General features: G+C 42.4%; 1 protein-coding gene across 4 annotated transcripts in view; it reads left to right on the plus strand.

Moving 5' to 3' along the window:
- The window catches only part of Ppp2r2d (protein phosphatase 2 regulatory subunit Bdelta), a 39771-nt gene extending 13723 nt beyond the window's left edge, over nt 1–26048 (plus strand). For 2 of the 4 annotated variants that reach the window (XM_029538133.1, XM_029538138.1), the window contains exons 2-9: nt 1131–1203; nt 5626–5722; nt 10113–10210; nt 12020–12132; nt 14535–14712; nt 15794–15958; nt 18190–18451; nt 25135–26048. In XM_029538133.1, coding sequence (XP_029393993.1) covers nt 14553–14712; nt 15794–15958; nt 18190–18451; nt 25135–25414 — 867 coding nt within the window. In that variant the 5' untranslated portion in view covers nt 1131–1203; nt 5626–5722; nt 10113–10210; nt 12020–12132; nt 14535–14552 and the 3' untranslated portion in view covers nt 25415–26048. Of the gene's footprint in view, nt 1–1130; nt 1204–5625; nt 5723–10112; nt 10211–11310; nt 11477–12019; nt 12133–14534; nt 14713–15793; nt 15959–18189; nt 18452–25134 lie in introns of all 4 variants that reach the window. The other 2 variants (XM_021194273.1, XM_029538131.1) reach the window with 2 other exon arrangements.
- The last annotated feature ends 559 nt before the right edge of the window (nt 26049–26607 follow it).

The following is a 26607-nucleotide window of genomic DNA, read 5'->3' on the forward strand; positions in this document are numbered from 1 at the left end:
AGCTCTGGCTGTCCTGGAACTCACTTTGTAGACCAGGCTGGCCTCGAACTCAGAAATCTGCCTGCCCCTGCCTCCCGAGTGCTGGGATTAAAGACGTGCACCACCACACCCAGCTAATAGTGAACTTATATAGTATGCTAGTGAAATTTAAGTTATAAGGCCCTTTGTGTAATATGATTCATTTGTTTTATAATATATTTTGTTTATAACAGCTTTGCAGAAATGTAAACTATATACATAAAAACCTATCCCTTTATAGTTTGTAGCCATCTTTTTTTGTTTGTTGAAATGTGTTTACTCCATGTAGCCTGGCTATGCTGGAACATTCTTTTAGACCAGACAGGCCTGGGACCAAGAGTACTGAGATTAAAGACGCACATACAACTGTACCTAGCTGAAACTAAATGATACCTTTGTGGGGAGTGGTCCTCACTACTGGCCTTGAACACTTAATACTTGTTCCCTCTTCTCCCTCCACCCCAGCTATATAATTCATTGTATATTTCATGCTTAGAAATTCCCCTTTCTATGGGTTTTCCTGTTCTTTAATACATAAAGTCATGTAAGATGCAGCTTTTCACATCTGGCTCCTTTTACTTGGTAGTATTCTCAAGGTTCATCCCTATTCTAAGGTACATCAACACTTCCCCTTTCCAATAAACTGGTCAATTGTACTGATGGGGGTACTACAATCTACTCACTGCCTGGAGAGTTTCCTCCTCTCCAGTTCATATGTATAATGCAGTTTAGGAATCTTCTACAGATGTTTGTAGACATCTATTTTTAACTCTTTTGACATATACCTAGGCATGGACTTGTTTGGTCATTAGCCATGCTCAACATTTTTTATTAACTGCCCAACTGTTTTCTAAAACGGTTATTTACATTCTCACCGTGGATATGTGGTGGTGGCAATTTCTCCACATTTCATCAGTCTTTGTTAATTGTCTAATTTTAACTATTTTGATTGTTGTGAGCTATTTCTTGGTTTTGATTTGTAGTTCCCTAATGATTATTTATTGAGCACTGTTTCCTATGTTTATTAAGCACTGACATAACTTTGAAAATTATTTGTTCAAATACTTTGCCTAGTTTTAATGACCTTTTTCTTTCTCTCTCTTTTTTTAAAGGTCGTATATAGTTCAGTCTGTCCTCAAACCTTGGTCTCCTGACCCTCCATCTCCCAGGTGTGCTAGGACTGAGGTTTGTTCCTAGGGTTTTGTTTGTTGGTTTTTATTTTTTGAGACAGATTATCACCAAATAGCCGTGACTATCCTAGAACTTATGTAGATCAGGCTGACCCCCAATATACAAGAAATCTGCCAGCCTCTGCCTCCCATGTGCTGGGATTAAAGGTGTATGCTACCACACCTGGCTTCGTTAATTTTCTTTAACGATTTACTTATCTATCTATTTTATGCGCATTGGTTGTTGTTTTGCCTGTATGTATATCTATGTGAGAGTGTTAGATTCCCTGAAGCTGAACTTAAAGACAGTTGTAAGCTGCCACATTTGGGCTGGGAATTGAACCCAGGTCCTATGGAAGAACAGGCATTACTCTTAACCACTGAACCATCTCTCCTGCCCCTTTTAGGGGCAGGGAAAATTTTTTTGTGTGGGTTTGGGTGTGGTGGGAGTACACATGCTAAGGCAATTTTGTAGAGTGGTTTCTTCAGCTTTATCTGGGTTCTGGGGCTTGAACACAGGCTGTCATGGTTACATGGCAAGCACTTTATCCAATGAGCCAGTTTGTTTTCCTCAAAGAATTTTGTAACATTGGTGTTTAAGGCTTTGAGATATTTTTAAAATTTGTTTTAAGCTAGGCGCTGGTGGCATACACCTTTGCCTCTCCCAACACCTGGGAGGCAGGGGCAGGTGGATCTCCGAGTTCAAGGCCAGCCTGGTCTACAAAGCAAGTTTCAGGACAGTCAATTACATAATACAGAGAAACCCTGTCTTTAAAACAAACAAACAAACAATGCTGGGTGTGGTGGCGCACGCCTTTGATCCCAGCACTTGGGAGGCAGAGGCAGGCCATTTCTGAGTTTGAGGCCAGCCTGGTCTACAGAGTGAGTTCCAGGACAGCCAGGACTACACAGAGATACCCTGTCTTGAAAAAAAACAAACAAACAAATAAATAAATATAAAATATAATTTATTTCATATAAAATTATTTTATAGTATGCATGATTTCTGTATTATAAGTGTCCAAATTCACCATTTTGGTTGACCAAAATACAAGACTATATGTCTGTTTTTGTGCAAGTCTCATACTGTGTTGATTCTTGTACCTTTTTAGTGAATTTTGAAATAAGAAAGCTTGAGTCTTTCAATTTTGTTCCTTTATTTATTGTTATTTTACAATAGCATTATATTTCAGTGTATATGTCTTACATTTGTCAATCATATAGTAAATAGAAATCCTCTGTTGTTGTTTTGGGGTCACTCATTGCTACTTTATAGACATGAAGTGAACTTTGCATTGGCCTGGTATCCTGAATCTTAACTGAACTCATTTATTAGCCCTGATGTTTTTAAGATTGTAAACACTACAGCCTCATCTGTAAACAATTTCTTTTTCCTGCCTAGTTGCCTTGGCCATCATCTTTGGAAAAATTTGTACTAGACATCACCAGAGTGCCTACACACCCTTGATTCTGACTTAGAAGAGTCTTCAGACTTGAACCATTAAGTACCCTCTTCTGTGGTTTGTGGGGTCATTTTACAGTTTGGAGAAGTTTCCTACTATTTTCAGTTTATTGTTACTGTGAAAAGGGCCTGGATTTGTCAGATGTACTGTCTGCATTGGTGGTCATGACTGGCTTTTGTCCTTTAACTCTCTTAATACTACATGGAGTCATATCCATCTGTTAAGCTAACTTTGCCTCCTTGGGCATATTTTCTTTAAGATTTTATTTGTCCCTATAACAGGAACTAAAATTTAGTCCCTTGTTACTTTCCTGTTTTTCAGTAATATGTCTCAAGCCTTTCTTCTGTTGACAGATGGAATTCAAAACTGATTGTAGTGTCACAGAACATCATCACTAGAGCTTTTTGTTTTTATTTTTAATATAGTCTAGTCACAATTTAAACTCGGTTTTGGGTGCTTTGAGATTACAGTGTTCCTATTAACATCTCTTACATAGATGGTTTGCCTTTTAAAATTACTTGATGGAGGATTATACTTCTATTGTTTTGTGTTGGGAGTTGTTTTCCTTTGTTCTTTAAGTCAAGGTCTCATGGAGCCAAGGTTTATATTGAACCCTTTGTAGTCCTCCTGTCTGCAGGAATTGCTTGTAAGCATCACCTTAGCCAGCTATATCTCAGTTTATATCTTAGAAGTGTGGGAGAGATGATTCAGTGATTAAGAGCATAGACCTTCCAGCCGGACGTGGTGGCGCACGCCTTTAATCCCAGCACTCGGGAGGCAGAGGCAGGCGGATTTCTGAGTTCGAGGCTGGCCTGGTCTACAAAGTGAGTTCCAGGATAGCCAGGGCTACACAGAGAAATCCTGTCTCGAAAAAAATAAATAAATAAAACAAAGAAAGGAAAAAAAAAAAAGAAAAGAAAAAGAGCATAGACCTTCCAAAGGACCTGTTTCAATTCCCAGCATCCACATGGCAGCTCACAACTGCCTGTAACTTCAGTTCCAGTGTTCCCAACACCCTCTTCTGAACTCCTCGGGCACCAGGCATGCACATGGTACATAGACATACATGCAAGCAGAACACCTATACATACAATAAAATAACTTTTATTTTAAAAAGACAAAATTAGCCTGACTGGTGTACTCTTGTAATCCCAGCATTTGGGAGGCTGAGACAGGATGATATGAGATTTCCTGCCCTCTATCCCAAATAAATACCACATAGTATTTATTATACTATGCGTCTGTTGGTAAAACAATTTTTATTTTTCTGTGCAATGTTCTTTCCCAGTCCTCTATGACTATACCAGAATATGTGGGTATTGCCTGGCTTACCTGATACCCTCAATAAACTCTGCATAACTGAAAAGCAGCTAATATTTTGTATTGTGGATATGTTTTAATTTCCTCTTACAAATGTTTGCGTGTGAGGAAGTGCCAATGTTCAGATGACTTTTTGCCTGGAGATTCTTTATTAGAATCATTTGCCCTACAAGTCTGCATCATGTGTTTGCCTCAATACATGCTGCAGAGTATGAAGTGAATGTCCTCCCTTCAGCCTGCTGCTTGCATGTTCACAAGCCAGAGACAGTTGATCTGCTAATGGTTGCCAAGGCTTAAGTGAACTTCAGTGGGCAAGCTCTGAGCAGTATAGTCAAGAGCTGTTCAGGAAATACTGAGAGTTAAAGGGCCCTCAGATGAGAGAGAATTAAGAAATGCTTGGCTAAGATATCTGGCAAAGCCAGTAGAGATCAGACACTTGCTTAATTAAGCATTCTCCTCTGGAGTTTTGAAGATCAATGAGAAATAAGAGAAGGTTCGTTTGGTCCCTCATGGAGTCATCATAGGATCAAGTTCTTGAGCAGGATAAGAATATTGCTGCGAAGATTGGGGGCGAAGGCATGTCTGTTTTCTTCTAGTTTGCTTTTAAGTGAATCTGTAACACAGTAGGTGGCTAGTGTGCCAGTGGTAGTTTGAAGTCAGCAAAGGTATAATGCAGTCAGTGACAGATAAAGGTAGGAGCAGTTGTGGAAGAACATCCAAGGGTTGAAGGAAATCTGAGCATATGTGAGCAGGGTTGGAGAAGGCTTAGGCTAGGTTGATGGCTTCCAAATGTACCTGGGTTTTAGAGTAAAGAGGTACAGAGAACCTTGGAGGAGGTGGAGGTTGCAATGTGGGGAGTGGAGTCTGATTGGATGATGAGTACAACTAATGGGCCTAAGAGTCCAGATGGCCAGCTGGGGTAAAAAGGACTCAGGAAATTCTACAGTAGCATGATAGATGTGCAGTGGCTTTTTAGCCATGCTGTGAGAGTGAGCACAACCAAGACTTTCCTCTCTCTAATATGGCTCCACCCCAGCTCTGAACTAGCTAATAGGATTTTTTTGGTTTGGAGTGTTGCACTGCTGTAGTTACTACCAACCCCCCCCCCCCCCACACACACACACATGCACACACGCATGCATAGTCAATCATCCTGGTTTTGAATTTGATATAAGTGATGTTAACACTATTAGTATGTGCTTTTGCTTTTTATCCTGATTATGGATGCTAGTTACTTGGTCATTTTCACTGTTCTGTGGTGTTCTTTTGTAATGATTATATAACTTGTATATCTATCTGTTCTCCTGAGTGGACATTTGAGTTGCCCTTGGGGCACCCGATTGGCTCTTGTTTATACTTTCTTCAACCTTAATTAAAACTTGACTTGGTAAAGAATCTTAAGTTGAAATTGTTGAGGGGTTTTTCTTAAAGTTTTAAGGATGGTTAGTGCTCACCCATCTCCCTGAAACTTTGTGTTACTCTTAGCTCTGCTTCCTTTTGTGTGGTTGGAGTCTTTCCTGCTCTGTGTACATATCCTTGTCCTGAACCTATGCCTGGGCTGTAGTAGGCTCATCAGCCCTTTGGCCTGCAGCCCTTTGCACCTAGGAGACTCTGGTCCTAACCCTCTGATACTCTTCTCTTCTCTCTCATCTTAGAACTGTCGACTGGGCCATGGGCCACTGAAACCCATCTTCCAGCTGTGTTTGTGCTCTGCCCTTGCGCCTTGCAATTTTTAGGCTGCTTACATTTCAGGTAAAAGTGCTTTCTCAGACAGGCAAGGATGACAGTAGCTGCCTCCCGGGCACAACTTACAATGACACTAGCACAGTAAGTGCTGTCAGTAGACAACAGGGCTAAAGATGTTAGTGGTCACTGTCAGCCTTTCCTAGTGGTCATTTGTTTTCTTCTAAGTGTTTGCTTTGTTTGGTTGACTTTTCTCACATCTGCAGATCCTGAGTTGTGGCTTTTGTTCTAAAAGTAGGGCCACTGTGAAGACAGTTCTGTGAGCAAGTGGTCTTGGAGAACTGTCTGTCTTGTGCATTCTTGCTTTGGCATCTCTGAGAGGTTTCCTGGGGTCAGGGTGGGGGTGCTAGCCCATCTCCCAGCATCACAGGAACATGAAATGGGATGGACCCAGGGAATGTTCCCCTAACTGGAGCTATTTGGACTTAGGGCATAGGAATGGCTTCAAGTCTGACATTGCTCAAAATAACTGGAATTGTCTGCAATAAAGTGATCTAAATATCCAGCAAGACTTTCTGTTTGGTATCAGCCAGGCCACCACCTCACAACAAAGAGCCTCAGTGGCCCCTTTGTGCCAACGCAGTGAAGTTACAGCCAGGAGTTGTGTGGGGGCACAATAGGCAAAGTGAATAAGCTCAAGGAACGTGGTAATTTAGAAATAGCTGACTTCCTTCTGTTAACACCTTTTATTGTAAAAAGATATCACAATGAATAGATGTCAGTCATTTAAATTTTACTGGTTTTACAATTTGTTCACATTTAGTTCATGTGTATATTTTAGCTTTAGAGCTTATCTGGCCATTACAAAAAACATTTCCAACTTTAGACTCAAACATAATTTGTGACTTAATGAAAATTATTTCTCAGCACTGATGGGCTTAGGAGTTCCTCTTTCAAAAGATTCAGCTTGTTTTAATTAATCTGAAAATCACTGACAGCTAAAACACTCTTAATTATATAATATTGTATATCCTCTGAGTATGAATAACATAGGTTTAGTCTCTTGGTGCCAGTAAAGAAAGTTTTAGTTTTCATTCAAGCTTATTAAATTATTTTGGGTAATTTTAGGGTGATAGATTGGAATGTGGCTAAATGGTACTTGCTTAATATATATGAGGCTCTAGTTTCAGTGTGGGGAGTAGGTAGGTGTTGCTAGTAAAAGTAGCTCAGCTGGGCATGGAGGCTCACGCCTGTAATCCCAACTCTTGGGAAGTGGAGGCAATAGGATCAGGAGTTCACTCATAGTCAGTCTGAACTACAGGAGACCCTCTCTCAAAAAAGGGTGGGGGACATAGTCTTGTCCTTACGCAACATCCAATTGAAGCCTTTTGAGGAAAGGAGCCCCTTAGTGGAGTCAGCAGGCAGTACTGATATAGTCATGCCAACTCTGAGGTGTCTTCAGGAATCTTCTGGCAACTATTTGATTAGTGCTATTGTGCAGTGCTAAGAGTGGCTCTGTCAGAAACACAGGCAGATGTATTTCTGCCTTTCCACTGTGCCAGAGTTTATTGAATAACAATAAATTCACAAGTTGTAGTAGTTTCATTGGTTGCAATTTGCCAGGTAGTCCTTACCTTGACAGCCAGCTAAGGCAAACACTGGTTCTTAAGTTTATGTCATTAATTACTAATAGTATTGCTCAAATCGTGCATTACAGATCATGTAGTAATACCTCTGTACATATATGTAGGTTAAAGAATGGCTACAGAGGTTAAAGAGGCCCCAGTAGAATTCAAGGAATTGCAGAGAAGCCTGAGAAACAAAAGCTCAGGTAGAGAGGCAGAGGAGTAAGAGGGCAAAGCCAAAGGTGGGTGGAGATGCTTCCAGAGTTAAACTGTAGAAGTGAGGTATGGGGAGCTGGAGGGGCAAAGGACAAGACCAGATCCAGGTAAAATGTATGGGAAGAGTGTCAGGTCCAGACAAGAGTACTAGGTTGAGTGGACAGGCAGCAGCTAGAGCAGGCTACACCACAGACTAAGCCAAGCTGAAATTCCTGAGACAGTGAGGAATTTGCTGCTTTTGGTGCCTTGAATCATACCCCAGGTGGTCAGATAGCAGGATGGCAGGCCATCACAGCAGTGTTAGGTGCATGCCTCTGTATAGGTTTATTTTGAGGGAGCTACACCTTTTTCCCAGTCTAGACATACCAGACTTTGCTTTCCTGATAATGACTTTAATATACACTTGTGCTCATTTACTTTAATAAATTTACAGGATGACACCCTTTTTACTTTGAAGAATAATTGCTTATTACCCTAGCTCTGAGTGGGGGTGGGGGGTGTCAGACAGATGGCATTTGTTTACAGTGTCCACCTACGTGCAGAGTCATCATCCATTCTCACAGAAGAATCAAATGCTGTTTATAAAATGGAGTTTGCGGCAGAGCAATTTGATATCATCATCTTACAACCCTTAAGAATTACATCTAGTTGCTAGGTGATGGTGGAACACGCCTTTAGTCCCAGCACTAGAGAGGCAGAAGCAGATGAATCTCTGAGTTAGAAACCTGTCTGGTCTACTGTGAGCTCTAGGACAGCCAGGGCTGCACAGAGAAACTTAATGGTAGAGAACGTGCTTATAGTTGTGTTCTAGTCTGCCTTTCAGATGTTGTGATAAACACCATGACCAAATAAAGCTTGAAGAAAGGGCTTATTTCAGCTTACAGGTTATTGTTGATCTTTGAGGAGAACCTGAGCAGGAACTTGGAGAGCTGGAAATGACTCAGAGACCTAGGAAGGAAGCTGCTTACTTGTGTACTCCCTCTAGCTTGCTCAGCTAGCTTTCTCTTATAGCCAAGGCCAACTGTGAGCTGTCCTTGAATGTCAATTAGCAATTAACATTCACTTGGTAGTGGAACACACCTTTAATCCCAGCACTTAGAAGCCTGAGGCAGGCAGATCTCTGTAAGTTCAAGGTCAGCCTGTTCTACATAAAGAGACCTTGTCAAAACACCCACCTCTCTACCTAACCCCTTGGGCCTTGCCCCCCTGCCCCCAAAAAGAGCGATAGAAAATACTGCAAAGAATGGCCACAGTCCAGTTTGATTGAGGTGATTTTAGTTGAGGTCCTCTTTTCGCAGGTAATTCAGTTTTTTATCAAGTTGACAGCTAATGCTGATCTGAAAAACTGTATAGTATTTATCTCTCCAAACATCCAACTTCAGTAGTTACTATAGGAAGCACAGAAACTAGTCTGCAACATCATTGGCCTCATGGCAACTATACCAGACTTGGCTTTCCTGATAATGACTTTAATATACCCTTGTGCTCACTTACTTTAATAAATTTACAGGACAACACCCTTTTTACTTTGAAGAATAATTGCTTATCACCCTAGGTCTGTGCACTCGGGGGAGTGGGGGTAATGGTGCCAGACAGATGGTGTTTGTTTACAGTGTCCACCTAAGTGCAGTCACCATCCATTTTCACAGTAGTATCAGCTGACCTTATTGTCAAATCAACTGCAGATTTAGTCCACAGGATATGCCATACTGCCTCAGAGTGTCCCAGCCTTGTTCTTACTCAGGCAGCAGGTGGCACAGTTGAAATGCCTAAAACTATCCTCCAGAGTCTATCCTAGATTTTTGTCTGGAAGTATGACAGCTTTTCCCACTCACAGGCATGGAGCTTACCACCCTGTCACCCATTGCCTTCCCCTGGGGTGGCATGCACACCACTTATTTACTACAGAGGCTCTTCCTACACCTTGGAGCTAGAAAGATCTACAAGCCTTGCAGTTTGTCAGTCTTGAACAGGGTGGCCATGGTCTGTAGTGTTGTACAGAGAATAGCAAAAGTTTCTATATGAATTCTAAAACACTCCTATTACTCTGTAAGAATCAAATTTAGGGAGCTGGAGAGGCCAGTCAGTGGCTAAAGAGCTCTGGCTTCTCTGGCAGAAAAGCTTGGCTCAGTTTCCAGCGCCTGTGTGGAAGTTCACAACCACTATAACTCCAGTCCCAGGGGAAGTGGTACCCTTTTCTGCTCTCTGAGGGTACTTCGTACACATGGCACTCATACATGCCTACAGGAAAACATTCATATACATTAAAAAAATAGCATTTATTTTAAAAGTTGACATTAAGTATGCATTTTAAAGTTAGGTACCATTCTTCTAAAGCCACCTGGGGTGTTTTGTGTTGTTTTCCTTTAGAAATTATTTTTCTAAATTCTTATCTTATTTTGTAAATAAAAGCAATGACAGGAATATGAGGTAAATTGAATCAGTGAAATCAGACTCAGAATTCCCATGTACTGGTGGGTTCTACCTTAGATCCATAAAGCAGGCAAGAAGTATATACATTTTCATGGAATGTTTATCTGAAGAGAAGTTTGTATGTGTTTATTTTTTGATCCTCACAAAAAACATCAGTTGTGATTGACTCTGTCTTCTATTGACAGCTGACATCATCTCCACCGTTGAGTTTAACTACTCTGGAGACCTTCTTGCAACCGGAGACAAAGGTGGCAGAGTTGTTATTTTCCAACGGGAACAAGAGGTCAGTGCTTTACAGTCCACAGTCAAATGTCATCACTACATGCTACACATACTGCTTACCAGAAAGGAAGCATAGTTTTCAGTATCCAATTTTCTTTAACACTCAGTCCTGTTGCAGTAATTAAGTCGAATAGTTTTTCAAGCACTACCTTGGTAGATGAGGAAGAAATCTTCTCCCTATGAGTACTCCTAAGCTGACGCCACCTTCATCCTATTTATTGCAGTAGCATTCCTATCTTATGTGGGTCCATAAGGCAAGTGTAAAGAGTTTGAGAATATGACATCCTCTGGATCAATTGTATTTGACGACTTTCCTTTGGATTACCTGCTTCCATGTGTGCATACACACATTAAAGATTAAATCACAGTGATAAGTCACTGTCTTTATCCTTGGATTCCGGGAACAGCAGAGCTAATAGTGCTATACCCCAGACATGCGCAATCATCCACAGGGCAAGGCTGTACCGTGGAGCAGAATCCAGTACCTCTTGAGAGCCAGTCCACCTCTTGAGCAGAACCAGAATGTAAACTACTAGATAAAACAACCTGACTAAGACTGCCAGACTACACTTAACTCTTGCACTTTGATTCAGGTTTTTCCCCCTCTATTAAAATTTAAAACACATATCAGTATCAAAAAATAAGCTTTTAGCCATTCGACTTCTCTGCTTCCCTTGATATGGCCACATTAAATCTCTGTGTCTTGCCTCATTTTCTTTTGTACTGGCATACTGAACTGTTAGCCAGGGTTAACTGGCGGAGCTACCAGAGATAGGACTTGGGCCCTCACACTTTGATCACACTGTAAGCATAGAGGCCCTGGGACTAGTGTGACAATTAAAAGCAAAAAGGAGGTAGAAGGGAGCAAGTTCACAGACAGGCTTAGTCATGTCCCACACAACTGCTGTCCACTGCAGAGAAGATTTAAGTGTGCAGAAAAGGCCTGCGCGTTCTTTATTCTTCCAAGTGCATTAATGCCAGCTTCGTCAAGAGTTTTGAGTCAAGACCTTTTTAACTTAAAAATGTGTGATCATTTAATGCTCATGTTGATAGTCAAAATCTATCTGCCTTCATTAAAGAAGCTATCATGTTTCCTTGCAGAATAAAGGCCGCGCTCACTCTAGGGGAGAGTACAATGTTTACAGTACCTTTCAGAGTCATGAGCCAGAGTTTGACTATTTGAAAAGTCTAGAAATTGAAGAAAAAATTAATAAAATCAGGTGGTTACCGCAACAGAATGCTGCTCATTTTCTACTCTCTACAAATGGTGAGAATTGTAAATGACTATTTGATTTATTTTTAATTTTAGTGTGGATGGATTCTTATTTTAAATAACTCTAGTAGTTGTTTCTGCTTTACACTTTGGAGAAGGTGAATTATCAGCTAGGCTGAAAACAATAGCTAAAAAATTCAAATTCTGCATAGAAGACCAGTATTGCTTCATATATTTGTTTACATCTTTAGTTTTTGTATGTCTGTATATGGTGCATATGCATATATGTAGTGAATACTTATGTACGCATGCTTCTGGATACCAGAGGAAGCCATTGGATGTCCTCCACTGTCAGTCTCTTATTCCTTTGAATAACCCCAGACAGCACTTAGATTTTAGGGACATGACTAGGAATGTGAACCTGGAGTCTCGTGCTTGCTAATCAACTGCTCTTACCCAGTGAGCCACCTCCCCAGCCTCCTAAACTTTGACACATTTGCTTAGGCAGGCAATAGTTTCCTAGAATGGTTAAATAATAGTGATACATGTTATTTATGATTTTTCTTTTAATATAAAGAATAAGGTTTTTATTTTCAGATAAAACTATTAAATTATGGAAAATAAGTGAACGGGATAAAAGAGCAGAAGGTTATAACTTGAAAGATGAAGATGGACGCCTTCGAGACCCATTTAGAATTACGGCACTACGGGTATATGTTGCATTTTCTTTAACCCTTCCAGTACTTTTCAGAAATAATTCAAATCAGTTCTATCAGCTGATGAGAATACTGTTTCAAATGTAACAGGCTTTATCTTCCTATAGTGATGGTAGTTGTCCTAGTTGCTGTGTACTTGTTGAAAATGGGATTCTTCAGTGTCACCAAGGGTCATAAGATGGTGCTGAGGGAAAAGCTCGCATTTGGTTTCCTAGTAGAGCTTTTGTTGAGAAGTACCCAGGCCAGTTGAGCTTCTGTGGTAGAATCCCAGAGTATTTGCTGGTGTAGTAACACTGAAGGTAGGATGATGGTAAACAGTGAGACCCTAGCTATGGAGCTGGTGAAATTTCCTCTTGAGTTCATTTTTTCTTGAGCACAGATATGTTTTTAATTCTTCACCTGTTGGATTGATCATTGATCGTTTCAATGGTGGGCTCAGTGCAAACTGTGGCACCTGGGTAGGAACAGAGCACAGCTGTGGTTTGAAATAAGTGGCTGAGAGGTTTTTCAGTGAAATATAATAAGCCTTTGTTACACTGTTAACCAAGTGAAGGTGTGGTATTGTTATTTGAAAGTAGTCATCTCATGCCTTCTCTAGGATGTCTCAGGCCCAGCAGTTGGAATGTGTATAGTTTGTGAAACATTCTCTTGATAAAGCTGGAGAGTGGTGACAGGCAAGTGATGGCTGTGTCTGTACAAAGACAGTGGGCAGAGTTGGGCTGACGATCGCTCCAAAGGCAGTCTTCCTCCTCTGCCACTTAACCTGTTACTGGGCCGAGAGAAGAGATGCTATTTATTCAGATCTAAGTCATAGGAAGAACTCAGATGTTCTCTTCCATACCATAGGCTGGTTTTGGCATAGTGGCCGTGTTTGCATCTGTGACGTAGTGTGAACACATTTTAAGATCTCCCATGTCGTAAGGTGGTGTTGCCAAGTTCTCCGAAACCTCCTGCTTACCTCTTCTGCCACCAGCTTCATCCCGTTTGCACACCCAGCCTTTCCAGACACTTCAGATTCTCTCATTCTGACCCCTGCAAAGTCCATAAGCTCATGTGCTTATTTGGGGAAACTCGGGTCGTCCCAGGCCTCTTTGACAGAATTAACCAAAATAAAACCTGTCTGGTAGCCAGAGTAAAGCATATGAGAGAGATGGTTAGTGTGTTGGCACAGAGTAAGGACAGAATCATTGACCACCAACTCTGATATTCTAGGTCTGATACTCTGCTTCTTTTAAGGATTTTTTTTTCCTGTTATTTTAATTCTATGAAAAGGGATGTAATTAAACGGGCTCTTTCAGTTAGGATTACAGTTGCTGCTGCCTTGGTTAGCTGGAAACAGTAGAGGGTCATGGCAGATGTGTGTCTTAGACCCGCGTATTGTGGAACTGGCATTTTTGTTCTATGAAACCCCAGGTGGTATAGTCAGCACCTGTCTAGGCTAGAATGAGAACAGCATCACTACACATTTATCCAGGTACACTTTTACAGAATTTGGCTAGAGAAGACTCTTCTAAGCCTTCAGTTCCTTGGTGTCTATTTATAGCAATAAAAATTACTCTAGTATTCAGCTTTCTCTGGAACCTTGGGCTTTCCTTTCCTGAATAATAGGGAGATGGGGAGCCTTTCCCTCTTCTGTCTCATGGTGCTGCTCCTTTAGGCACAAGTGCTCTGTCCAGGTCCTTCCTTCTCCCTGTGTCTGTCTCTCTCTCTCTCTCTCTCTCTCTCTCTCTCTCTCTCTCTCTCTCTCTCTCTCTCCCCGTCCCTCTCAACCCCTCCATACCTCCCCCGCCTTTCTCTCCACACCTAGCAACTGTTAACCCAGAAGCCTGTGTGACTGTGGCACCAAAGCCCGTACACCATCCAGGTTACTAGCTACACTTCAGTTCAGACTATAGCCAGCCCTACATCTCAGATCTCAGCAGCTTCTCTGAGAATTAAGATCACAGAAAAATGCTTCACTACATGCTTCTCAGCCCAAAGAACCCTCTGCATCCTGTCTGTTGATCCCTACATGTGCATAGCACCACCACTGTGGCCCATGAGTTGACACTGTGAATCAGAGCACCAGTGCTATGAGAGCCAAGATTTGTGCACTCAGCTACAAAGACAAGGAGTTACTGTCTAACCTCAGCCATGGCCACCAGAGAACACGCAAGAGAGTGATGCTTTGGTGATTTAGGGCAGTTAGAAGACCATAGTACTTGTGTAATGGGAACAAGGAGGGATAGCTGGGACCAGACAGCTTTCCACTCTGTACTCTGTAGCAGCTCTCCTCTGGTTTGAGGTGTTGCACAGCTCTTAAAAAAAAAAAAAAACTGTCCCTTTTCTTGTCTAAATACCAGACGCTTATGCTATTATGATCTTTATTTTAAATTCCTTTCTCATTCCATTTTTAGGTTCCAATATTGAAGCCCATGGACCTTATGGTAGAAGCAAGTCCACGACGAATTTTTGCAAATGCTCATACATATCACATAAATTCCATTTCAGTAAATAGTGATCATGAAACATATCTCTCTGCAGATGATCTGAGAATTAACCTATGGCATTTAGAAATCACAGATAGAAGCTTCAGTATCCTTTACCAAGTACTGCCTCTGTTTGTTTCTTTGTGTTTTTTTGTGTAATTACTTCTCATGAACAGCTTTACCCTGGTCCCTTGGACACTGACCTTTTGAATGCAGTATTTCCTAGAGTAGTGGCAACAGAAGTTCTTTGTGATTGAGTGTCCCTAAAGATACAAACCTTTGCCTGAAAGTTCATGTGAGAAACCTTGAGTCTCCTTGGATCAGTCACCGCCTTACCTCTAGCTCCTAATACTGCCAGATGCCTCCCACTTCTTGCCCTCCAGTGAACCATTCGTGTCCTACCTGACTGGAACTCTAGGCACTGTCACCGTAGAGGTCACAATACTTGTTCTTGCCTCCAAATCGCCTTGCTGTCTCTGTGTTCAGTCGTCAGTTCCCTTCTGTGAGGTCTCAGCCTTGGCTCCACACTATTTCCGTGGTGCTTTACCCTGTAACCCCAGCAACTTTCCTCTACTTAACTTGGGGTATCAGTGTTGGGCTGGTTTCCCTTTCTCTACTGCACGCTGGCACTGACTGGGCAGCTTAAGACTCATACTGTCTCTAGTTCTGATGGGTCCTTGTCTCCCCATTGTTGTGGCATCCAGTGATGAGATATACAACTCATACATTGTATATTGTTTTTTTTTTTTCCTAGTTGTTTCTCTTGGTAGTTAATTCTGTCCATCAACTTTCCATGGTGGCCCAGAGAAGAATTTTGCCCTTCCTTTTGTTTCCATTGGCTGATTCAAGGTTGACTTCCTGCTGTTGTTTGTATTCTAGCAACCAAGCTCTAAAAGTCAAATAATTAGGAAGGCAGAACCATTTGTAGTTTAATGCTGTCTGTTTTTTTAATTAGTTATAGATAGAAGTATGTATGTAGGTGGCACTGCTTGGCTTCATTGTGGATGTCATTCTGAGTGCTCTATCTTACACACTGTCCTGCATCCACCTGAAGGGCCTTGATATGGCTCCTCTGTGACAGTGTATATGGTCAGTCTCTAGCAGCTCCTCCCTTATGCCTCACTGCACAGTTTTCTATCAAATTTCCCTTGGACAGCTAAGCACTGTGCCTTAACATCGTGCTCCAGACATTGTGGACATCAAGCCAGCTAATATGGAGGAGCTGACAGAAGTCATCACTGCCGCAGAGTTCCACCCACATCAGTGCAATGTATTTGTCTACAGCAGCAGCAAGGGGACCATCAGACTTTGTGACATGCGTTCCTCTGCCCTATGTGACAGGCATGCCAAGTGTAAGTCTTCTGGGAATATCCTTGATTTCCTGTTCATAGTGATAGAGGCCCTCCAAGTCCTCTGCAGACTTGGAGCATGGGCAGGCTCCCCATTGGCTATGCTAATAAAGACGTACTCCAGCAGCTATGCTCTACCCTGAACTCTCTGGGACCTGGGTCCGTCCAGTGGAATGCCATCATCATAGCTGCTTTTGTGTAGTAGGACCTGGGCCATAGCCATCAGAGTGCATTCCACTTGTGTTGTCTGTATCAAACAGAAACAGTGCTGTGTGCCTGGAGTCCAAGCTACTCGGGAAACTGAGGCAGGATCGTGTGAGGGCCAGGAGGAGATTTCATCTTAAAAAGAGGGTAGGAATAAAAAGGGTTGGAGAGATGGTTCGCCTGCTATACGTGTGTACTGCTCTTGCAGAGGACCTGAGTTTGGTTTCCAATACCCATTTCAAGTGGCTTACAACTGACTGTAATACCTACTTTATGGCAAAAATAAATAAATACATACATACATATACATACATACATACATACATACATACATACATACATACATACATACATATCCTTAGTCCTAGTGCTCTGGAAGCAGAGGCAGGCCGATTTCCATGCAAATTGTCTTTATAGTTACACTCAGCCAGGGCTACATAGTGAGTGAGACACTGTCTCAATAGTGAAAACTCTCTCAGTTCCAAGAGATTCCCCCCTTCCACATACACATGCACACCTAAAATTTTAAAAATAAGTGTTTAGGGCCAATGAGATGGTCCAGCCAGTAAAAGTACTCTGCCAAGACTGGTGACCTAAGTTTGATTGATCCCCAGGACCTACATGATGGAAGAAAACTGACTCCTGAAAATTATCCTCTGACTTTGACATGCAAGTTCCCTCCCTAAACCAAATAAACAAATTATTTTTTAAATGGAGGTTGTGGGACGGGGTTAGACAGATGACTCAGTGGTTAAGAGCACTGGCTGCTCTTCTAGACGTCCTGGGTTCAATTTCCAGCAACCACATGGTGGCTCACAAATGTCTGTAATGGAATCTGATGCCCTCTTCTGATGTCTGAAGACAGTGACAGTGTACTCATATACATAAAATATATCTTTAAAAAAAAAAATAGGCAACCCAAGTTCAAAGCATACCATGGTCTATGTTGTCCTGGTACATCATCTTAGAAAGCTGCCATGTGCTTCTTCTCACTCACTATTGGTATACTGTGCAAATAGGGAAGCAACTCTTCCTCACCTACGCTGGAGTGGCATTGCGAAATGTGTATCAACCGGAAAATGCTCCTCCTGAGGCCAAAGCATGTCATAGAATGGTGTTCTGTTATAGTTTCTGCAGTGAAGTACTATCATTATATGTAGCCTATGTCTGCCAGATGGTGTTCCTTAGTAAACAACTTTAGGTTTCAAGAAGAACTTTCCTTCTTAGCACTAGTTTGAGTAGATGTTTCATGTTGGCACTAGCTTGCTTCCACCAGTCTGTCCCATGCAGAGCCAGCAACCATCACAAGTTCCTACACAAAGAATTTTAGAAACCCTAGAAAAGCTTCAAGAAAGGGAAATGTATCTCCCAGCCTAAAGCATGATAGGACATGGGCATGGTTATGAGCTAGGGGATCCAGTAGTCTTGGGTGGGAGACCTCTCTCTGCCATGTGTCCCGGGTGAATGGAGGGAACTGTTAAGCTGCTGCAGACAAAGCTAGTTCTGTGGAGGAAGCAATGACACTCTTTCATTCAAGTCACTGTGGAACATGACCACTCACTACAAAAGGCAAACTTCTTTGTGCCTGGTCTTGTCCAGTAGTCCCATTGTGTAGCTGTCTGTCCACTGTATTGTTGGCTTAAGGTCCAAAGCAGTCTAGCAGTCCTGCAAACTCTGTGCCTTCCGGTGAGCAGGCCCTTCCCAAGGTGCCCAGAGAGAGCGCTATGCTTCTGTGCTACATATATTCCTGCAGTGTGGACAGATAGGTAGCACAGCATGTTCCCAGCCCAGTGTCTTGAGGGTACAAGCATTTGCAGTCATGTTCCCATGTATACTGAGATATTGGGTGCCTTGCATGGATTTGAAGGCCTGCACCTTGTGGGCCCTGATGGTAGAGGAAGACAATCAGAAAGCTAGGGAAATGAGGATGACACCGAGCCCTTCAGGGTCTCTTAGAAGCCCCTGCTGTTTTTAGGATGGTAGTCTTCTGATTTAGCACAGTAACCGAAAGTGCTCACTTTGTTTTTCAGTTTTTGAAGAGCCAGAAGATCCCAGCAGTAGATCCTTTTTCTCAGAAATAATCTCATCTATATCTGATGTCAAGTTCAGCCACAGTGGTCGATACATGATGACCAGAGACTATCTGTCGGTGAAGGTATGGGACCTCAACATGGAGGGCAGGCCTGTTGAGACCCACCAGGTACATGAGTACCTACGAAGCAAGCTCTGCTCCTTGTATGAGAATGACTGCATCTTTGACAAGTTCGAGTGCTGCTGGAATGGTTCAGACAGGTGAGTCTGCCAGTGTCATAGCACACTGGCATCCAGAAGTGCTGGTTCATTTAGGATCTCTACCAAGCCTCTCACACTGGGAGGGATCTCAGTCAGTTGCAAGATACTGACAGGGTTGTGTTTTCCAGGCCTTTTATTTGTCCCATGAGGTATCCCAGAGGAAACCAGGTATCTGAGTATACCTTTCCGCACTGATAGTGCACTGTGGTTCATCATTTACTAGTCCAAAAGGCCACCATTCAGTTTGTCTCTGTGTTTAGAGAGATTTAAAGCACAGGACACAGCCTTCCCATAGGCTGCATCATTTATTTCCTGTACAGATCACATTGGTTTTTTAGTGTTGCTGAGAGTCTTTCAAATCATCCCATGAGAAGATACATATCAAATGATATTTTCAGATTCTCTTAGATCATCTTTTTGTAGAATTTCTGTTAAGAATTTAAGTGACTACACACTGTCAAACACTTCAATATAAATAGTTAGGGATTTGGTAGCACAGTTTTAACCACAGCATTTGGGTGATAAGGCCAGAGAACCACCAGGTTAGAACTAGCTTGGGCTGTATAGCATGACCCTGTCTCAGAACTACCTAAATAACTACATTGGCTTCTTTAAGTAATAGTTGACCTCATAAACTAAAATTGCCTCGGTCTCAGATGCTCATTCCTACACTGGGTCTTTGCTTTGACACTTGCAGAACTTTGAGGTCTGTCCTAGCTGCATGGTATGAGAGACCTCACAGTGAAGAGCTTTCTCAGAGACAAAGCTGATTACCCTTAGACAGACCTTCCTAGACTGCTCACAAGTTAACTAGCATGCCAGTTTAGACTTTCAGGACAAACACTGCAGTCGTTGGGCTGCAGCAAGCATCATGAGCTTCAGGCTGACAGCAGCTCCTAGAGTGACCTGGGGCACTGAGTCTGGCATTGCTGCCAACTTATCCTGAGACTGGAGGGTCCTCTGCTTTTACAGTAATCAGCCTATATTCCATACCTTCTTAAGGTTCCCAGATAGAAAGCATTCATGGACCTTTTAAAACTCAGTGAAAAACATGCAAGACTGCCTCAGTCACCATGCCTCGTCCCCAGCTCTCAGGTCTCTTCCAGTGTGAAATCAGTTAAGAAGCTCACAAGAGAAATTCGTCATCTATATTCAGGAAAATGCTATCACAGGCAACAGAAACAATCAAATTTCTAAGAATCTTTTTGTTTATTTTTACTTGGGTTGCCAGAATCTGGTGTATCCCAGGTCTGCCTCAAACTCAAGATTTAGTTGAGGATGGCTTTGAACACCTAACCCCCTGCCTAAACTTCCCATGTGCTAAGATTATAGATGTGTTACCTCATCCAATTTATGTGGTACTGGGAATCCAGCCCAGGGTTTCATACGTTCTAGTAAAACATTCTACCAACAAAGTTATATCTGTATAGCCTTAGTCCTTTTTATTTTTGGCACAGATTCTTGGTTTGTAGCTTTGGAAGGCCTTGAACTCAAAATCCTTTTACCTCAGCCTCTTATCCTGGGATTAGAAGTGTGTACTACCTACCACACCTGGCATAACATATTAAGAGTTCACATGTAGTAAGTGTAAGTTAGACATTAAAGGACAGAACCAAAGTGCTGAGCAGAGAACCATAAGACTAATAAAATGTTCTAAGAAATTCTAGCACAAACACCTTTTAGAAACAAGATACAGCAGATTCAAGTCTAACTAGAGATTAATGAACTGCAAGGAAGATCAGAAGTTACCCAGAGAGCTACAGAACATGAGAGTTAAGAAATATGGAGGCGGGCTGGTGAGATGGCTTAGTGGGTAAGAGCACTGATTGCTCTTCCAAAGGTCCGGAGTTCAAATCCCAGCAACCACATGTTGGCTCATAACCATCTGTAACAAGATCAGACGCCCTCTTCTGGAGTGTCTGAAGACAGCTACAGTGTACTTACATATAATAAATAAATAAATTTTTAAAAAAAAAAAAATTGGAGGCATGATGACATATGCTTGTAACACCAACATTGGGGGGACTGAGGCCTGGGCTACATACCAAGAGCCTGTCCTTAAAATGACATCAGTGTACTGAGTCTGAAGCGATGGTTAAGAGCCACTGGCTGTTCTTCCAGAGGATCCCAGTTGCATTCCCAGGCAGCTCACAACCATTTGTAACTCTAGTTCCAGGAGAAGGAAGGCCCGTCCTCTGGCTTTCTTGGTCCATATGCACATAAGTGGTGCATATGCATACTTGAAAGCAAAACATCCCTAGCACATAAAATAATTTTTTTAATTTAAAGAAGAAAACAGTATAAGTTACAGAGAAGATATGATATGCCATACAGCCAAGTGGAGAGGGGGGTCCCCAAAAATCCAGGACTGTGGAAAGGTAGTATTAAACTTATGTTAAATATTCCACTATGTGGTTAGTAGTCCTAATTCAAATACATATGGCCAGGGTTTTCAGCAGTTTATCCAGGAAGCACAGAACTCCACAAGAAGTACAAAGGTAACCTGTCCACATCATCATAAAATTACAGGTCATCAAAAATAGATTTTAAGCCAGGCATGGTAGTACACGACTTTAATCCCAGCACTTGGGAGGCAGAGGCAGGTGGATTTCTGAGTTCGAGTCCAGCCTGGTCTACAGAGTGAGTTCCAGGACAGCCAGAGCTATACAGAGAAACCCTGTCTTGAAAAACCTAAATAAATAAATAGATAGATAGATAGTAATAATAATGGCTAAGAGGCTGAAGAGATAGTTCAGCAGGTAAGAGCACTCAGTGCTCTTGCAAAAGGGTCTTACTCACTTCCCACCACCCACTCGACAGTTTAAAACCACTGAGGACTAATGTTCTTTTTAGGCTCCTGCTTGTATATGGTCTGTAATCACGCCTAAACACAAAATAATAAAATATTTTTAAAATAAAAAGAATAGCTCTCCCAGAATAGTGGGAGTATTTTCAGTCCCAACACTGAAGAGGCAGAGGCATGCACATTTCTGCCAAAGAGGGACAGCCAGGGCTACATAGAGAAACTCTGACTCTCTGAAAAGAATAGGAAAAGAAAAATGCCATTGGAGCTAGCTCAGTAAAGTGCTTTCCGTGCAAGGGTGAGGACCTGAGCACCAGCACCCACCTAAAAGCCAGGTTTGGCAGTGCGCAGCTGTAATCCCAACACTGAGAAGATTACTAGGCTTCGGGTAGACCCAGCCAAATCAGTGAGTGCCACATTTAGTGAGAGACCCTGCCTGAGGGGGGGGGAAAGGGTAGAGGAACTGGTGGAATTACACAGCAGTTAGAAACACCATTTCTTTTTCCAGAACAGGGTTCATTTCTAGGAAGATCTAAATGAAGCTCTCCATTGACCTCAATTGGTGCACAGGTGTGCTCAAAAGGCAAAACCCCCACACGTGTAAAATATTTTTTTTAATGGAGTGATTGAGAAAAGGATATGAGATCAACCAGTGGCTTCCAGGGACATGGGCATGCACGTGTACCAACAGACAAGTGTACATACAACAGTAGCAGCCATGTCCATAATATAGGAATTATAAGTTTAAGAGAGAGTGGCTACCAGATGCATGCATAATTTTAATCAATTAAGAGACAAAGACAGGAGGAGGGTCTTTCGAGTTCAGGGTCACCCTGGTGTACGAGATGAGTTCTAGGTCAGTTAGAACTTCATGGGATAAGAATCTGTCTTGGGAAAGAAGACAAATGATGATGACAACTGCTAGTTCACTTTAGAAAAGACAAAGACGAGCCGGGCGTGGTGGCGCACGCCTTTAATCCCAGCACTCGGGAGGCAGAGAAAGGTGGATTTCTGAGTTCGAGGCCAGCCTGGTCTACAAAGTGAGTTCCAGGACAGCCAGGGCTATACAGAGAAACCCTGTCTCAAAACAAACAAACAAAAAAAGACAAAGACCACAAGTGGGAATGAATGGGATATTTAGTGACGAGAAGGAGTGAGGACAGTGGTACTTCCTGACCTCCTGTGGCATTCTGCTAACATCAGTATATTGGGAAGATCTTGCACATAAAGACAAAAAAAACCAGAAACCTGAAACATCAACCAACCTGCTTATTGGCTACTGAGGAGCACACAGCTAAATTGTTTATGTGTGTAATAAATCATCAGAGAACTGGATCACAGAGTTAGTAATGGGACTGAGGGTATAACTAAGTGATAAAGCATCTACTGAACCTGTAAAGGACCAGCAACACAAAAGAGATCTATTACTATTCAAAATACAGCTGCATGGACATTACACCCATCTGCTTTGAGGAGAGATTGCCTTTCTGGGAACAGTGGGAGGTATCTTTCTAGAAGGTTCCTTGTAGAATGTAACCATCTCAGAGATGGCTTATAGCTAATGGTCTTTATGTATCTGAAATACTGCAGTAAATCCCTAAGAATATGGAAAGTTCTCCTAGTGGTGTTTGCTCCATGCATTCATTTCTTGCAGTCCTTTCCTCCATCTTCTTGCTCAGAAGTTTCTCCCTTGTGTGTCAGTGGAGTGTTATCTTTAGTGCAGTCACTCGTCAATGCCTGGCAGCCTGCTGCTGTGAAGCTCTGCGTTTAAGTGTTACATTTTATTCAGCAAAAAAGACAGCACCTTGGCGCACGCCTTTAATCCCAGCGCTCGGGAGGCAGAGACAGGCGGGTTTCTGAGTTCGAGGACAGCCAGGTCTACAGAGTGAGTTCCAGGACAGCCAGGGCTACACAGAGAAATCCTGTCTCAGGAAAAAAAAAAAAAAGGCAGCACCTGCTCCATGTTTTATTCTGTCCCTGGGTGGGGCAGACCTAACCCATGCTACCGTGATTCTCTTGCTGCACTCAGGTGCTGGCTGGGTAGATCAGGAGATGCCCACCTCAGTGCAGGCACTTGTTGTTATTGTTACAGTGCACCAGCTGTTCATACCCATGCTGATGACAGGACACTTGCTCCTGACAAAGTTTTGGTCACCGTGCTCTCCATTCTTGCATTTGCTATTGGCTCCATCCCCACCCCATAAGCACTGCAGCCATATGGAAAGAAACCAGAGAGGACAAGCACAATTCTGTGCACTCACTTAAGGTGCTGTCTCCAGAGTGTACCAAGCCATGGTTCTCATCTCCATTCTCCCTAGTGCCACTTGTATAAACAGATTTGAATGAACAAGAAGAGCTGGAACTAAATTTTATTTGGTATGGAATTTGAGGAAAAGTTAACCAGATGCTAAAATATTTACAGACAGCTAGGAAGAGCCCCGAGCAAAGTAGTACCTCGAAGGGATAGCCACAGCAAGACCATCGAAGTCAGGATAGAAGCAGGAAAGGGTGAGGGTTTCCCAGGAGAGGGCAGAAGAGGTTGGTTGGTCTTCAGTTGCCAGAGATGTCAAAGGGCCATGTAAAATTGTTTGTTTTTTCGAGACAGGGTTTCTCTGTGTAGCCCTGGCTGTCCTGGAACTCACTTTGTAGACCAGGCTGGCCTCGAACTCAGAAATCCGCCTGCCTCTGCCTCCCAAGTGCTGGGATTAAAGGCGGTTTTTTTTGTTTGTTTGTTTTGTTTTTTGTTTTTTGAAACAGCATTATGTATTTTGTAGCTCAAGCTGATCTGTAACTTGCTGTATAAATAGGCATGTTGGCACACACCTGTGTTCAAAGGAAAATCAGGAGTTTGGGGTCATCCTCTGGTATATAACAAGTTTGAGGCCAGCCTATGCTATATAAAAACTTGTATCTAAACACAAAACAGAATGGGGTTGGGGGTGGGGTCTTCGGTGTATGGCAGATGCCTGTAATCCCAGTTCTAGAATCAGCTTGCTAAATACATACACATTCCAAAGTACAGAAAATAAAAATGACCCCTTCCAAAGTCATGGATCAAATTGTGATAGCCTCCTGCCTCTGCTGTCTTGATGTTGGAATTAGATGTGCACCTCCACTATACCTAACGTTAAAAGAAACTTAGAAATTAATCACATCATTTGATAACTGAGTCACCCTCCATTGGGAAATGTGACTAGAATATAACCAGTTTTGACTTGTTAATGAGAAGGTCAGGCTTATGGTAAACTGTCAGTTTATTACTAAGACAGACAGGGTTTTTTTTGGGGGGGGGGAGGGGTTGCCTTTTTGAAAGAAGATCTCAATTACATAGACCTGGGTGTCTTGGAATTCACTCTGTAGATCAGGCTGGCCTCAAACTCAAGAGCTCTGCCTACCTCTGCCTCCCAAGTGCTAGACAAAAAGTGACTTGGACAGAGTTAGTTTTCTTCTTCCTCGTCCCTCCTTTATTCCCCCTACCCTGCTCCTCCTGCTTTCTACTCCTCCACCCGTCTGCCTCTCCTTTCTCTCCTCTTCCCTCTTCTATACATTAATTAAACAAGAGAGATGGAGGAGTTCTGCCCTCAGCCTCCATGTCAGACAGCTCACTATCACCTGTAAGACACGTTGCAGGGGATCCAACACTCTTCAGGCCTTGGTGTGCAAGTATTTAAATTATGGATCCATTACTTTTCTTACTTGGACAATGCCTTGGACATGAAAATAAGTGAAGTTCACTGGAGAATCTGTACTATATTTCTTTCCTGATAATGTAGAAATTGAGCCCTGTAGAGAGGGTCCAAACTTCACACCATACCTTGGTTCATGCTATTTACCATGATTCTCCTGGGTACTCAGTGTCCCTCTTTTGTCTCCTGAACAGTGCCATTATGACGGGGTCCTACAACAACTTCTTTAGAATGTTTGATAGAAACACTCGGAGGGATATTACACTGGAAGCCTCAAGAGAAAACAGCAAACCCCGAGCCAGCCTGAAGCCCCGGAAAGTATGCACAGGGGGGAAGAGAAAGAAAGATGAGATTAGCGTGGACAGTTTGGACTTCAATAAGAAGATCCTTCACACAGCCTGGCACCCCATGGAGAGCATTATTGCTGTAGCTGCCACCAATAACTTGTATATATTCCAGGACAAAATTAATTAAGGAAACTGACTGGAGGACCAAGTGTTGTCTTGCATACATAAGCCGGTCGTTAGTTTTCCTGTCAAAAAAAAGGCATTGTCCTCTCCATTGAGAATAGTGACGCACTTCTACTTCCCTCATAGACAGGAGAAGAAGGGGTCTCAGCTGGAGTCTTGGGAGAGACGAGTGCCGCTGCTGAAGGGAAAACCTGCTCGAAGCTGAATTGGTGGACTCTGCTCAATAAAGGCCATTACTCAAATGTATTTATTTAAGTCTGAGCCTTCCTTTCCAGTTTATAGACCAAAAAAACTAACATCTGAGAGGAAAAAGAAATCTCATCAAATCTCTCTCCAGCTCTTCCCTCTGTCTCTGCCATCCATCCCTGGGCCTTATCCTGGACATGGTGTGGCCACCACCCACGTTCCTCTCTGGCCCTAGAGCCCCAGTGGGCTGCATCACCCTCCGCCGGTGCGTGGTGCGTGGGTACGCCCGAGCAGGCTCAGGCAGCTCTACTCACCCACTGCACCTGCCGTCACACCTTCTGTGGAGCTACTTAATAAACACAACACACTGTGAAGTGTTTTTAAACCCAAATGCCACTGCAGTCTTTATTTGTTTCAGTTGCACATAATGATGAAATTATTCAGGATATTTATACTTTGGAATAAATGGAAAACTTTTTTTCCTTTAGCAAAATGGTCAAGTTCAGATTCTAAATGTAACTGTCCAAAATTGTCGCTTGGTTTCTGTAGAAACTCCATCTGGGAAAGCCAAAATTGAGTCGACCTCTGAAAAGGAACCGTGCATGAAAGAGCAACAGAAGTGCATGAAAGAGCTGCTCTCAGATTAACACCTAGCTTAAAGTAGGGCCCAGGGTCATCACAACTAATGTATATACTTTCTTTTTTAAAAATACCTTAAAGTATTGCTGAAATTAAACGCATGCTAGATTTTATACTGTACCTCAATCAGAACTCAACAACTGTACTACCTGTACCTGTGGCTCATTTTAAAACACTTTGGATATCAGGGGTCAAGATTTCCTTACAAGCTGGGCAGTGGTGGTTCATGCCTTTAATCCCAGCACTTAGGAGGCAGAGGCAGGCAGATTTTCAAGTTTGAGGCCAGCCTGGTCTACAGAGTGAGTTCCAGGAAAAACCCAATAAAAAAATTAAATTAAATTAAAATAATAAAAAATAAATTCCTGACAAGAA

This window comes from Mus pahari, chromosome 1 (genome assembly GCF_900095145.1).
Source record: "Mus pahari chromosome 1, PAHARI_EIJ_v1.1, whole genome shotgun sequence".
In the NCBI taxonomy this organism is placed as follows: domain Eukaryota; kingdom Metazoa; phylum Chordata; class Mammalia; order Rodentia; family Muridae; genus Mus; species Mus pahari.